This window comes from Pelobates fuscus, chromosome 2 (assembly GCF_036172605.1).
Source record: "Pelobates fuscus isolate aPelFus1 chromosome 2, aPelFus1.pri, whole genome shotgun sequence".
Taxonomy (NCBI): domain Eukaryota; kingdom Metazoa; phylum Chordata; class Amphibia; order Anura; family Pelobatidae; genus Pelobates; species Pelobates fuscus.
Window position 1 is genome coordinate 388,509,602 of NC_086318.1, and position 15,367 is coordinate 388,524,968.

The 15,367-nt window shown below is 37.4% G+C and overlaps 1 protein-coding gene across 1 annotated transcript; it reads left to right on the forward strand.

Moving 5' to 3' along the window:
* The first annotated feature begins 328 nt into the window (after positions 1-328).
* On the forward strand, positions 329-13,299 carry SLC30A10 (solute carrier family 30 member 10). The gene is made up of 4 exons (XM_063443820.1): positions 329-1,083; positions 2,594-2,677; positions 5,007-5,246; positions 11,720-13,299. Exons 1-4 carry the CDS (start codon positions 540-542, stop codon positions 12,196-12,198), a joined length of 1,347 nt encoding a protein of 448 aa, XP_063299890.1. The 5' UTR covers positions 329-539; the 3' UTR covers positions 12,199-13,299.
* Positions 13,300-15,367: the final 2,068 nt, after the last annotated feature.

The window sequence follows — 15,367 nt, forward strand, 5'->3', positions numbered from 1 at the left end:
GAACACCTCCCACCTTTTACTTTCCACCAGGCACCAGTAGCACTGCAAACAAGCACCCCAGCTGTTTCATCTAAACTACAGCACCCACACTTTTTACAGCCCACTAATTCATCTGCTTCACCTGGATCCCAGAACTGCAACACCTGGATCCCAGCACTGCAACATCTGGACTCTACTACTGTTAGAGGGATCTCTGCAGGATCATCAAAAACACAGCACCACACACTGCATACCCCTGCTCTACAACACATATATAAACCCAGCTTTCACAGAGAAACTACATAACACATGTGAACAGGAGTGGATAGAAGACTTTTATTTCACAAAAACTGAAATCACCAAAACCCACTTTATAAAGCCACGTGTTGTGCCACACCAGCTCTATCCACTGTGCCATATTTACCTTACCCACCCACAGAACTGCCAGTCTGGCACACTAAGTCTATTTACTGCCCATAGAAATTCACACCTGCCACACTAATCCATTGGCCTACTGCCAGTCTTGCACACTATAACACCAGCCATCGTCCCCTACAGACATGGGCAGATACACAGGCAAGACATGCCGGCTGATCTTCATGCTGGTGCTCACTGCGGCCTTCTTCGTGGCTGAGCTGGTATCCGGTTACCTGGGTAACTCCATCGCTCTAATCTCAGACTCTTTCAACATGCTGTCTGACCTGATCTCCCTGTGTGTGGGCATCACTGCATCTCGCATTGCCAGGCGCGAGAGCAGGGGGCCGAAGGCCACCTATGGTTACTCAAGGGCTGAGGTCGTGGGGGCCCTTTGCAATGCCGTCTTTCTAACCGCCTTGTGCTTCACTATCCTGGTAGATTCGGTGCTAAGACTGGCAACGCCGCAGAGGATCGATGATGTGTTTCTGGTGCTGGTAGTGGGTGCTCTTGGGCTGTTGGTGAACATTGTGGGTTTGCTGGTCTTCCAGGACTATGGCGCACTAGTGCGCTGCTTTCGGAGGTGTAAAGGTGACCAGGAATCGGGGGAGACCAGGAGCTCTTCAGACCCTCAGCTCACTGTCACCCCCTACCGAGCAGGCTCCCAGGGAGACGAGACCGACGAAGCAGGTGCTTTTCGGGTATCACTTGAGGGGGTGGGGGGCAATATTTACCATAACATGAAAAACAAGGCCATTTGTGGCTAAATTATCACATTTCAGCCCCCGCTTTGTATTACTGATACTGTGCACTGTTTAGGTGAGGGGAAATCATGCAGGGTGTATGCATGCCTCCCAACATTTGAAACGGATTAAAAGGGACACTTTCATTTTAGGGATGTGAGTGGGAGAGGGTAGATCCCCAGATGTTGTAGAACTATGACTCCCTAAATGCATTCTAAAGGCATGCAAAGCATCATGGAAACTGTAGTTTTAAATAATCTGGGGAACCTATTTTTTGGACATCCCTGATTTACATCATATGGGCATATTGTGTTAAACCCACCACTATGTCGCAGTACCCCAATATCGGTGGGCCATACACTACGGATAACATGGGATATTAACATGCTAACTGCAATACTTACTTCCTCCATAGTCTCTCCTCAAATTATGGTTTACTGTGATCCTCTAAGGGACACCTATAGTGGATAGGTGGGGTGCTCAGCTCAATAGGAATCTGATCTGTAAAATTCAAAAGTGTATTTTTTTGTGTGTACTGTTCATTAATCTGTATTTCTTTTAATATATATTTTGGAGTGCCCCCAATCTGCTTTTATATCTGTGTAGCTTTGGCATCCAGACCAGATTCCTATTGGGCTGAGCACCCGGACACCCACTAAAGGTGCCCCTTTAGACTATATTGTGTGTACCTAAAGCCACTCTTCTAATGATAGTCCCACAAAGCCAAAATTTGTATGATATCTTAAAACAGGGGACACTTTTTATCCTTTCATGGCAATATGCCTATGAAATGCACCACTTAAATCTTTATAATAATGCAATGTACCAGTAACAGAAGCATCTTGGTATAATTATTTGCTAGATTCAATAAACAGTTAAATGAAATTTACACAGAGCTTTGGTGGTGTAATGTTCCAAATATTCTCTGATTGAGAATTTTTGTATTTATTATTTTTAGCCCTTTTTATTTTTATGTCTTTAAATGGCCAGGGGTTTTATTACATCTTAGCAAGGGAGAGCTAAACTTTGACCCTCCAACCACAGGGGAAAGTAATTTATGACATACATAGGGCTGGCTGAGTGTAATGTGTATGATTACCAACTTTATTGTAAAGATAATATTTGAATATTTTGCCTTACTGCTGGCATATATTGCTTTCCTAATGTTCTGTATCTGTGGGCTGCCCAGTGTAATACCCGTTGTATGTCTTATCTAGTGAATTAGTAGTTCGCTAAGGTAAGAATGTCAAACATGTCCCAATTTAGATATTTATCGTATATATAGTTTATTAGCTTTTTTGAACTATTGCCATCTATCAAAGTTCATTTGTATTTCAGAGCATCAGCGATGTGATCTATGCTTTGTGATTTATAAAAGAAAAACACGTTTTGAAAAACTGGTGTTTCTTCTATTTGTAGAATTTATACACAACACAGGCTTTCTTATTTGGCTACAGGTGATGCTTTAAATGACGACGATGAACAAGACGATGAGGAAATTAAGAAAGAAATCAAGAAAGATGCCACCTTAAACATCAGAGGTAATGTATGTTTTAATTCCAGAAGCTCGTCAAGTTAAATTGTGGAGAAATGCATCTCCTGATTTCAGAAATCTGCCATGTTATGTCCTGGAGGTAATATCTTCTCGTGTCAACAAAGTTCCACATAATATCTTGGAGGTAATGCTTCTTCTGTTATCAAAAACCTACTGTATTAAAAATGGAAGGTAGCGTATCTGCTGATGTAAGAAATCTACCACTTTAAATTCTGGAGGTAATGTATTCTTTTAATTGTCCATTAATAACCTGCTGTGTTTTGATTTTGATCTGACTACTAACACATTTATCTAGCTAGACCTGTAGTTCCCAGTTTATTCTTAAAAGCACACCAACAGTCCAAGTTATTACATTCCGGATTGTTGGTGTGCTTTGAGTACTATGTTTGCAACCAAAGATTTAGAAGGTAACATGTCTACTGGTGTCACAAACTTGCAACATTATACTAGAAAATAACTGACTTCTGGTGTTAAAAAACATACCATGCTAGCAGGATTATTTATCAAAGTGAGGATTCAAAGGGTACAGTGGACAAAGTAGCCAAACTAAAAGCGTAGCTGACTTAAAGGAACTAAAAGCGTAGCTGTCTTAAAGGAACACTATAGTCACCAAGACAACTTTTGCTTACTGAAGCAGTTTTTAGGTATTAATCATGCCTCTGAAGTCTCACTGCTCAATTCTCTGTCATTTAGGAGTTAAATCATTATTGTTCTCATTTATGCAGTCCTAGCCACACCTCCCTGGCTGTAACTGACACAGCCTTCATAAAAAAAAAAAAAAAAAAGGTTTACATTTCAATCAGAGGTAATTTACTTTAAACGTTTTTATCTCTTGCACTGTAAATTGAACTTTAATCACGCACAAAAGGCTTCCTGCAGTGTCCAGCAAGCTATTAACAGAGCAGGAAATAAGAAATTCTAAATTAAACATCATTTGCAATAAGGGAAGTGTAAACATTAGATGACTCTTTACAGCAAAGTTTGGAAAGGCTGTGTCACATGCAGGTAGGTGTGACTATGACTGCATAAACAAAGTGATTTAACTCCTAAATGGCAGAGTATTGATCTGTGATTCTGCAGGGACATAATCTATACACTAAAACTGCTTCATTAAAGGGACACTCCAGGCACCCAGACCACTTCTGCCCATTGGAGTGGTCTGGTTGCCAACTCCCATCACCCTTAATCCTGCAAGTGTAATTATTGCAGTTTTTATAAACTGCAATAATTACCTCGCAGGGTTAAGTCCTCCGCTAGTGGCTGTCTATCAGACAGCCACTAGAGGGACTTCCGTGTTCTTAAAGCACGAAAAGTGTTTTAAATGACGCTGGAAGTCCTCACGCTATGCATGAGGACCTCCAGCGTCGCCGGAATCCCCACAGGAAAGCATTGAATAAAGCTTTCCTGTGGAGAGGTCTAATGCGTGCGCGTACATGCGCATTATGTCGGCGGGGGAGGAGCATGGGTGGAGTCTGACCCAGTGCTGAGGGACATCGGCGCTGGATTCAGGTAAGTCACCGAAAGGGTTTTAACCCCTTCAGCAACATGGGATGATGGGAGTGATGGGGCACTGCAGGATTCTTCAGTGCCAGGAAAACGGATTTGTTTTCCTGGCACTGGAGAGTCCCTTTAAGCTAAAGTTGTTTTGGTGACTGTAGTGTCCCTTTAAGGGAATTTTTCCAGTTTGGGTATTTTGAACTTAAGTTTGAAATTCGCTTTGAATTCTCACTGTAGTGAACAACCCTATAAATGTTGGTGTTTTTTGTCTTCTGGTATCAAATTTTACCATGTTAGATATAAAAAAAAAACCTGAATAAATATAAAGATTGTCGAGAGATAAAATGCCAGTTAAATCATGAGTACTGATTCCTTATTTGAAAAGCATAGACTTTATTTTTATTTCATTTCTTGCTTAAAAAACACACGTTGTCTATCCCAAGTCTATATAAACTTGTCATGAAGTATATGCCCCAACGATACTCTCTATTTTTCACACCAACATCAAAATCTGAGTGAGCACAATTTGGGGTCCATCCAAATTATTTCAGAACTGACTGAATGCCCCATAATATATCTAAGATGGAGTTGACTAGATCAGAAAATGCTAAGCAATTAAGTCATAGACAATTTTCAGTCCCAAAATAAATAAATATAAAAAACCCCTATGAGGGTTGAAATGTCGCTTATGTTATAATACACTTGCGACTTGGGTGGCAAATGAGTTTACTGGATTTGTTTTCCAGTCATATTCGCTATTTAGTGAACAGTTCTGCTCTTATATCCAACAATACTAATATTACTCTCTCCTGTTACAGGGGTCCTGCTCCATGTGATGGGGGATGCCCTGGGATCCGTGGTAGTTGTGGTAGCGGCTGTAATATTTTATGTGCGTCCACTGCCTGCAACTGAACCTTGCAACTGGCAGTGCTACATCGATCCCAGCCTCACTTTAGTCATGGTGGCGATAATTTTATTCTCTGCCTTCCCCCTGATTAAAGAAACAGCCACCATTCTACTTCAGATGGTCCCTGACGGAGTCGATGTGGAAAAAATCGGTAAGTGATTTCAAATCTTTTAAACTATATCAGTGGTTCCCTTTTTAAATCTAAATATAATTTAAATTATTTAGCGAATTCAATGTAGGTCTGTTCACAGCACACAAACTATGTAGCAATTGTTCATACCTATTAGCCAGATAAAGAAAAAAGGAGGATGAAGGATAAGACTACCCTGTAAAAAACAGGCTAATCACCTTCAAGCCACCCCAAAAAAGGAGGCGTCTCACAAAAAATAATAAATAACTTTAATGGAAAAAAGAGTAAAAACTCAAACGGCAAACAAATATCTAAGCCGGGAAGAGGTGACTGTTGGATAACTGCAAAATGTATCCTCATGAGACTCTCAAGACTATGAAACAAAATGTAACATTGGTATGGAGTATTGATACAATTTCAGCAATATAGTTTCCTTATAACAGTCACCTGGTTCCACATGCTTAATAGTTAAAAAAAACTCAAACGGCAAACAAATGCCTAAACCAGGGATAGGTGCTTGTTAGATAACTGCAAGATGTATCCTATTGGCACTCTCAAGAGTATGAAAAAATGTAGCACTGGTATGGAGTGTGGATACAATTTCAGCAATATAGTTTCCTTATAGCAGTCACCTAATCCCACATGGTTAATAGTAAAATAACAGAAATCGAAAGGATAGAGGAGGGCTTAGTTTAAGAGTGAAAAATAAAGTGTAGTGAAATAAATAACCTGATGTAGGTAATAAGTACAGACAATATCGTAATCACTGTAAAACCAAAAAACCACAAATATAGCCCAATCTCCCTTTAAGTCCAATATCAGAGTTTCAAAGTAACTCCGAGGTTTGAGGGGTGTAATATCCTGTTAGAAAAGTATTGTCAGTCTAAAGTACCAAACACCATGGTAGCCCATGGGTAGCCCAACGCGCGTTTCGGCGGTCTCAGCCGCCTTTCTCAGGGGCACAAAGTAAATGTAAATTCACTCTATTTACATTTACTTTGTGCCCTTGAGAAAGGCGGCTGAGACCGCCGAAACGCGCGTTGGGCTACCCATGGGCTACCATGGTGTTTGGTACTTTAGACTGACAATACTTTTCTAACAGGATATTACACCCCTCAAACCTCGGAGTTACTTTGAAACTCTGATATTGGACTTAAAGGGAGATTGGGCTATATTTGTGGTTTTTTGGTTTTATAGTGATTACGATATTGTCTGTACTTATTACCTACATCAGGTTATTTATTTGACCACACTTTATTTTTCACTCTTAAACTAAGCCCTCCTCTATCCTTTCGATTTCTGTTATTTTACTATTAACCATGTGGGATTAGGTGACTGCTATAAGGAAACTATATTGCTGAAATTGTATCCACACTCCATACCAGTGCTACATTTTTTCATACTCTTGAGAGTGCCAATAGGATACATCTTGCAGTTATCTAACAAGCACCTATCCCTGGTTTAGGCATTTGTTTGCCGTTTGAGTTTTTTTTAACTATTAAGCATGTGGAACCAGGTGACTGTTATAAGGAAACTATATTGCTGAAATTGTATCAATACTCCATACCAATGTTACATTTTGTTTCATAGTCTTGAGAGTCTCATGAGGATACATTTTGCAGTTATCCAACAGTCACCTCTTCCCGGCTTAGATATTTGTTTGCCGTTTGAGTTTTTACTCTTTTTTCCATTAAAGTTATTTATTATTTTTTGTGAGACGCCTCCTTTTTTGGGGTGGCTTGAAGGTGATTAGCCTGTTTTTTACAGGGTAGTCTTATCCTTCATCCTCCTTTTTTCTCCATTTGTGCTATATGCAGGGATATGCCCTTATTACCACCCCAATAACCCTTTCTCTCTGGGGCTCCCTCTAGGTTTTATACCGAGGAAGCACCCGGGTTTTTTTTTTCTTTTTCTATATTAGCCAGATAATGTTGCGGTTTGTGGTTCTCATCTGTAGTTCAACAAAAACGAAAAATGGTCCCATTGAGCCAGTTTCGGGTTTCACGATTGCCATATTTTGGGGAGCACTTATGAAAGCAGCACATGTACGCTTATCTAAAAACCCACACTGCTTGTGAAATACATTTCCAAAATAAAGACACAATTCATATTATAGCATATAATATAAAGACTTGGAGCAAGGTTTATTACTTGCGTGAAAAAGTGTCTGAGCATTCTTATGGGTGTAATGTATACATTTTAGCTAGTAGTAATATGACACAAAGAAAGAGCACCGTTAAGGTTGTTGTTTTGGTGAAACCCCCTAAGCAGCAGTAAATTATTCTTACCAGTCTAAATATTGACCATGTGTATGCATCAATCATTCACTGCCTTAAAAGGAATTTGATCTGTGAAGTCAGAAGGCTTGCCAGTGGTTGCAAAGAAATCTAGGCTAAGTATTCCATTATTACGTCTCACCTTCAAATAGCGGTGATTGACAGAGCACCTAAAGCCTTCAACTATGACACGCGCACTACTTAGGTGACCTTATTTATTAAATTCTCCCCTAGTCTGGTAACACTTGTTGAGCAAGGTGACAAACTCCCATACAGCCTGTAAGATGCTTAAGGACATTAGGAAACAGGATAAACCTAAGTGCCTGTTAAATACAGCTTTAGGCTGAATTATATACATGTTTCTAGATTTGCAAATATGGTGTAAGAGAATGTACATGTGTGGTTGGCTGGTGAATTCACATGGGAAATTTAAAACATTCCTTAAACACTAAAAACACTGAAAAGTAGTGAAATGAATTGAGAAGTTGAGGCAAAATAGCTAACATGGAAACATTCTTTTAAATGTTTTACCTTAGTATTTTAACCCCAATTTTGCAGCTTGTTTTTCAAGTCACTATTTCAGTGTTTAGTGACCACACTCCAGTAAGTGCCTGGTAATGGTAAATGTGGCAATGTGTAGTCAATATTCTTTGCACACTGTAATTCGTAAAATATAGATATGAAGTGTGTGCACAGAGCTTTCAAGGAACACTTCAATCAAAAAAATGAAAAATTTGGTATTTAAAGGGACACTATAGTAACCAAAACAGCTTTAGCTTAATGAAGCGGTTTTGGTGTATAGTTCATACCCCCTGCACTGCTCAATTCTCTGCCATTTAGGAGTTAAATAATTTTGTTTATGCAGCTCTAGGCACACCTCTCTGCATGTGACTTACACAGTCTTCCTAAACACTTCCTGTAAAGACAGCTAATGTTTACATTTCCTTTATCGCAAATTGTTTAATTTAGAATTTCTTATCTCCTGCTCTGTTAATAGCTTGCTAAAGCCTGCATGAGCCTCCTGTATGTAATTAAAGTTCTATTTACAGAGCAGGAGCTAAATTTTGTTTTTGTGCAGCTTGTGTCAGTTACTGCCAGGGGAGGTGTGGCTAGTGCTGCATATACAGAAACAAAAGTGATTGAACTCCTAAATGTCAGAGAATTAAGCAGTGACACTTCAGAGGCATGGTCTATACACAAAAACAGCTTCATTAAGCTAAAGTTGTTTTGCTGACTATAGTATTCTTTTAATTATTTAATTTTTATTGCGGTGTTCCTTTAACGCGTTTGATTACTGCCCTCCCCATTTAAGCATTGAAAGGGTTTAAATAAATTAAACTCACTAGAGCTCCAATCCATCTCCTGTGAAGTCATTAGTACTAATGACTTGTGTCCAGTCCATCTCATAAAAAAGTGGGGTGTTATTAAGGAGATTTATGAAAGTGCTGATTTATTTAGAAATTTGCACTTTTATAAAACAAGCCTGGAATAATGCCAAGTTAACCCCAAGATGCAGTGTGTCCCTTTAAGATTATCTAAAGATAGTGAAAGGGATAATATATATACAATATGTTTTCATAACACACTAAACGAGTATAATGCGGACGTCATTCGTTTATTTGAAGCTATGAAAATGTTTGGAACTTTGGCCTCGATTTCATAAGCTTTCCTAATGATTCAACGCTGTTAGAAAAGATAGGGATTCATCTACTGAAGTTACATTTAAAATATTTGGGAAATTTTCCAGATAAATAATTTGACACATTTTTCTAACAGTATTGAATCATCTTATGTTTGAGCAATATGTTTTCAGAATACTAAAGAACAAACGTTATCTTGTTTATATTGTCTTATACGGGTTTTTCCTCCTGCAATTAATTATTTGCATAAATAAAAGAGTTTTGTATGCTGCTTTATTAAGTAAATAAGAATTACTCTTTGTTTTTCTTTTCTATTTCCTACTTTACCTCATGCCCTTCCCGTCCCTTTTGTAACATTAAAATGCTCTGCCAAAATGAGCTGTGTTTATTTAATACCTGCATAAATTTCAATAAGGGTTACATAATCCTCCAGTAAGCTTAACACCACAGGATTGTGATGCACATAATTGCAAAATGCAATTGAAAGGTTCATCCCTAACCCTCCCTCAGATACTTCGCAGGGTTGTTTACGAATTAAAAGTGAATTCTAAATGTTAGGCCGAAGTAGCCAAAACTGAAAACGTAGCTGATTTGGTGAATGTTTCCAGTTTAGCTAGTCTGAAATTCACAATTCCTGACAATTCATGTTCTAATATAATATATTATATATAATTTGCATAAGTATGTAAATGTCGTAGACAACCTTAAATGGGCACTCCACTGCCCAAGTACAAAATAAATAAAAATCATTGTTTAGTTGATATACCTCAAATGAAAATGTGCGTGCATTTACTCATGCATTTAAAAAAAAAAAATTGGGGGTAAATCTAAAAACAGCTTTCAAAAACTGCATATCTCTTTTCTGCTGTCTTTGCAAGCCCTCCCCTTCTAATCCCGACCAGACTGTTTGTTGCTGTCCGAACACAGATTTCCTAATGCAGCTCTATTTGAAGTCTTTGTAAGGCAGGTGCTCTGGGCAAATGCTGCCTCTTGAGTTTAGTTCCTCTGAACTAACCAAACCAGGAAGTAACATTACCTGTTGTCGGCTTGAAAACTAAGGGGGTGTAACCATTTTAATTGATAAACGTGTCAATTTCTATTGAAGCCTGCACTCTTTGCAAAATGAAAAAAAGAGTACACACTCTTCTAACATAAAGCTTTTCAGCAAGCTAAAGTGCTTTAGGGGGTCTGGTGTTTCCCTTTAATATTTTAGTACCAATACAACTAATATGGCGCACCCTGTAGTAACAACTGCATAATATGACTGCTACAATCATTTTCTCTGCCGTCTGAGTTTCAGAATAGTAAGAGCTAGTAATTGTCACAAGGTTGTCATATTTTTTTTTCTTCTGCCACAATAAAAAGCAGGGCAGGCAAAATGGAAGCCGTATAAAGCCACATTTTTTTTTTCATATAAACCTCTCTGTATTTGTTTGGCAGTAATTGATACATATATTCCAACCTGAGAGATAATCCTGTGTTTTGGACATTCTAACCTAGAATTGAATAGTCTAAAATGTCACACTTTTTGTGCACATTTTTGTGCAGTGGATTAAATGTGGCGCATGAGTGACGTGTCAGAACAGGTCATTCTGCTTTCTATTTTCTTTTCTGCAAACTCCCTATTAATGTGATGTTCAGTTTAACCACATTCTAATACATAGATGTAAGTAGTGCATTCCAGAAAATATACCTGATCTCAATATATGCCGGAAGGTATATAGTACATAAAGAAAACACTTCTATATATATCCCAATTTATACATTGTCTTACAATTTAGCTTTGTTTGTATAATAATGTATAAAAAAAGATGGTATGTAACAATCCATGAAGACTTTATTCATCAAACTGTGAAGTTTGTTGAGTTGATGTGTTGTTAGACTGCATTTCCAGAACAGCTGTTGACTAGCTGAGAATTCTGGGAAATAAATTCCAACAAGATTTGGAGATTTGAACACCCATATCTTTCTAAATTTCATATTTAAAGGGTCACCCAAGATCCCTAAACAACTTTAGCTTGCTGAAAAGCTTTATGTGTGAAGAGAGTGTCCTATATTTTTATATATTGCAAAAAGTGTAGATTTCAGTAAAAATTAACACTTTTATGAATGAACCTGGTTAGACCCCCTTGGCTTTCAAGTAGTCAACAGGTGATGTTACTTCCTGGTTTCATTAGCTCAATGCAGCTGACCTCAAGAGTCAGGAATTGCCCAGAGCGCCTGACTTACAAAGACTTCTCATTGAACTGTATTGGAGAGTATGTGATTGGACAGCCACAGAAAGTCTGGACAGGGTTAGAAGGGGACAGCTTGCAATGGCAGCAGACAAGAGAACTGCAGGTTTTGCTAGCCGGTTTTAGATATATCCCCAATGAAAAAAATAATAATAATGTAATTCAGGTTTTCATTTGGGGTATGTCTACTAAACAGTGATTTTGATTTATTTTGTATTTGGGCAGTGAAGTGTCTCTTTATAAAGAGGTCTTTATAAAGGGCCTTTTGTAATGTAATCATAGGGTAGTGCAATAATTTCACATGTAAGGCTTTCATTTTCTTAAAATATTCATTTTTATTGTAGGGCAACAATTAACAGCTATCCCGGAAGTGAAAAGTATCCACGAGATTCACATCTGGGAACTCGCCAGTGGGAAGAATATTGGCACACTTCATGTTAAGTTTCAAGATGTCTCTGGTTACCGCATCGCTAACCGCAACATCCGTAAAATCTTCCACTCCAATGGAATTCATGCGGTTACCCTTCAGGCCGAATTTATCAATGGACAGCAATTCTCCTTGGCGTGCGATGCTCCTTGCATCTCCAAGAAGTGTGAACCCAAACTTTGCTGTACCCAGGAATTAATCCCATACAGCGAAACCAACGGCAAAGCTTTGAAAAAAGGCAAATCCTCACAAGTATGGTACAGAAGTAATGATTTAAACATAAACATTGAGGCTGACATGCAGTCTAAAGACGAAAAAGAATTAAATATAACAGAGACTGCTAATGGATTTAGTATCGAGAATGAAGCCCTTAATGACAAAAGCACTCATTTATAAATCGTGAACATAGTAGAATGACTATGGACCTTATGTACCACATTGGCCTTACTAAAGTATACCAGGTTGTATTCCTGAGATACACATTTTATAAACACATTGAATCTGTATATTGCCTATAGAATGTGTGGTTAACCAGAGGGGTAAAGGCATACGGGTATTTTAGTGTTCTTTAAATATTAATGCCAAAAGGCTAATAGCGCTATAGCTACATGATATGTGCTGTTGGATCTAGTGAAATGTGCAGAGCATCATTGTCATGTTAGCATAAATAATCATTATAATGAATAATTACATTGCTTAAATAATACTCTGGAAACATTGTAGCCTATATAATAACCTCTAACTGTCCTTTGAACTGTATACTTACGTAGAATATGAGTAGAAAATATGTTTTGGATAGCCTGGTTATGGTCTGAATAAAATAAGGCTAAGCCAGACCAAAAGAACTGATCACACAAACTGACACTCGTGATCACATTAACTGACATAGATTTGCTCCTAAAGAAAAAATAAAAAAACAAACAAGCAAATTGCTCAAAAATAAATTAAGCTAGAAAATCTGAAAACATAAATAAAATTATGGTAAGAAACTACTGTGAATTTACCTGATGAAGTAAAAATAAATATTTAGAATATATTATGTAACGTACTGCACCTTCCCCAACATTCCGTTAAACTTTAGATTTTTTTGTTTGTCAAATTTAGTGGGGGGTTTTTCTCGATCTATTTAAAAGTTCGGATTTTTTTTCACACAAGCTGGAAATAGTTGAATTGGAAAAAGTTTGTTTTCAAATTACTGTTTAATGAATAAACCTCTATAGTTATTCATTGTTCATTAAAGCAGGATTTGAACATGGCTTTATATAGTTTAATATTTATATAATGGAAAAACATTGCTAAAACAATTTTCCTCTTTTGACGTAAAATGTACAATTCCATGGCCAGTTCCCAACAAGTCGCAGCAATTTACCGAATGACACTGTTTGATCCTCAGATGTACTGTAAACGTCAGCCAGTTTTCTGCATTTTTGATTGATAACTAACACATTCCTATTACTGCCCTTAATTTAAATGGGATCAGAACAAGTTTCAGAAGTTTTTTTTTTTAGGCATGCTCAAAGATTAAGTTTACTTTATCCTACGTTTGTTGGTGATTTTTTGTTTCATAGGTGTTTGTTTTAGATTTTTAAGATTTTAGTGTGGTTTTTTTTACTCTTTTTGTTGAAAACTTGGACTAGATATTAATTATTTTTAGTTTATATACCTAAAGAGACCACTTCTAACAATGGAGCTTCTTACACCCTTTGGTGCTAGAGAGAAGGTGTGGATTAGAGTTCTCAGCAGTTGAAGGTGGAAAATATATTGTGGGACAAATGTACTAAGCAGTGCAAAATTAGAGAGATAACACTTTATTAAAAATCTCCGTGTTCATATCTGGCAACTGCCAGAGATTTCCTAGAGGGCTGATAATATTATTGGACCTTTTAGGCTCTGTAGAAATCTCTAGATTAGGGGAATAGATTGCCTAGTCTAGTGGTTCACGGATAACTTAGTCTAGTGGTTGACTTTCCACTCCATGTTTTGTCAGTATCCACAGAACTGATAATCTCCTAAATACCAGACTGTTGGTGTACCTTGAATAGTACAAACTGCCTTGCCTACCACAATTATAAGTAAAAGCTGGGATCACTGGACTTTGTGAGTCTCTAATATTCCACTGTATTTTACATTACTCTATCATATTTCATTTAACAGATTCTTGAAACAACTCTGTTGTATTTTTGTTTTTATCTAAATTTTTGTATCCTAATGATTATACTCCCCTCTTCGCCACTTGCCTTAATTTATATTTATTATCTTTTGCACCTGATTTTAATACTTGGGAACCTCCATTTTGTTCTCTTAAATCCATGAAGTCAACAGTTTGCCCTTTCGTGGGATTCTTTTGACTAATGGATTGTGGGTAAATTAGCTTAGCAGCTGAAATGGAGCTTTGCTTGAGCTCTGCCCGTTGTCAAAATTTGCCAAATATCACTCTCCCCATGGGAAAAAAGTAGTCCTTCATTCTTCTTATTATAACTAAAAACAAAGGTGATTTAAAAAAAAACATACAAACAAGGAGAAGTACAGACCCTTTTTAAAACAATCTATTTAATGGTCTAGGAGTTATTAACCGGATGAAATCTCTCCTTACTTTACACTGCTTGGTATATATCTCCCCGGTATGACAGTTTAGTGGTTTCCAAACACCTCATTTGATTACAATTCTGGGCAACAGGGATGTAAGCCTACATGTTAATCCTGCTGCTCTCAAAGTGCACTTGATTAATAGATTTTACTAGCGCTGTATTTTTTTTTAAATGAATTATTCAAAAACGTTATTGGTAAGAACACTGTAGCTGTTTGTTTTAAAATGTAGCATTCTTAATATGTGCGACTTTTTTTAGTGTTTTCATTATTTTATTATGTTAGGCTATAAGATGAAAATAGAGTTTAAATCTTTTAAATTCCATTATAGCTTTGATACTGCCGGTAAATATGGCCAAAGCGCACAATTTAATTTTGTTTGTTTGTTTGCTGTACTCCTTTGCTTATAAACTCATTTTTTTTAGAAAATAGCTAAAAAAAAAAAATTGACAATTTTTTAACGATAGGAACCCAGCAATAAAGCAACAAATACGTGAAGTAAAGACCACTTTGGTAGGCCGAGTCATTAAAGGCTTTAGTCCAAGAGTTTAGTGGACCAGGTTAGCTTTAAACACATTGACTGCCATTAAGCTTGATTTGGTTGTATCATAGCCAGTGAAGACTGGGCAGCAGTAGTTAAATCTTTCTAAAATCAGTGAATGGTGGTCAGTTGAATCTCACTGCCCAATGACTGACTGAACTACCGGCAGGTCACTGCAACTTATATCTAAGAGTAAATCTGGTGCAAGGTTCTAGTTATGGTGCAGTAACCATGGAAACCAATGGAATGCTCCTGCTGAATACTGGCCCTTTAGAGTTGACCCAGAATTGACTATCTACTCAACCTCAAATGAACCCCTAACAGCAGAATGTATGATCAATAAGGGGATATTTAGATTGTATTATTTTATTGTATTCTTTGTTTTGGTGCTGTTAGAAAACTCAGGTATTTTGTAGCACAATTCCCTTGTTTGTAATT

Bases quoted from the DNA above. Each gene is read 5' to 3' on its own strand.
- SLC30A10 (XM_063443820.1), top strand. From the start codon at position 540: ATGGGCAGATACACAGGCAAGACATGCCGGCTGATCTTCATGCTGGTG. The intron at 2,678-5,006 runs GTAATGTATGTT...CTCCTGTTACAG, and splicing joins TGCCACCTTAAACATCAGAG to GGGTCCTGCTCCATGTGATG. The intron at 5,247-11,719 runs GTAAGTGATTTC...TTTTTATTGTAG, and splicing joins AGTCGATGTGGAAAAAATCG to GGCAACAATTAACAGCTATC.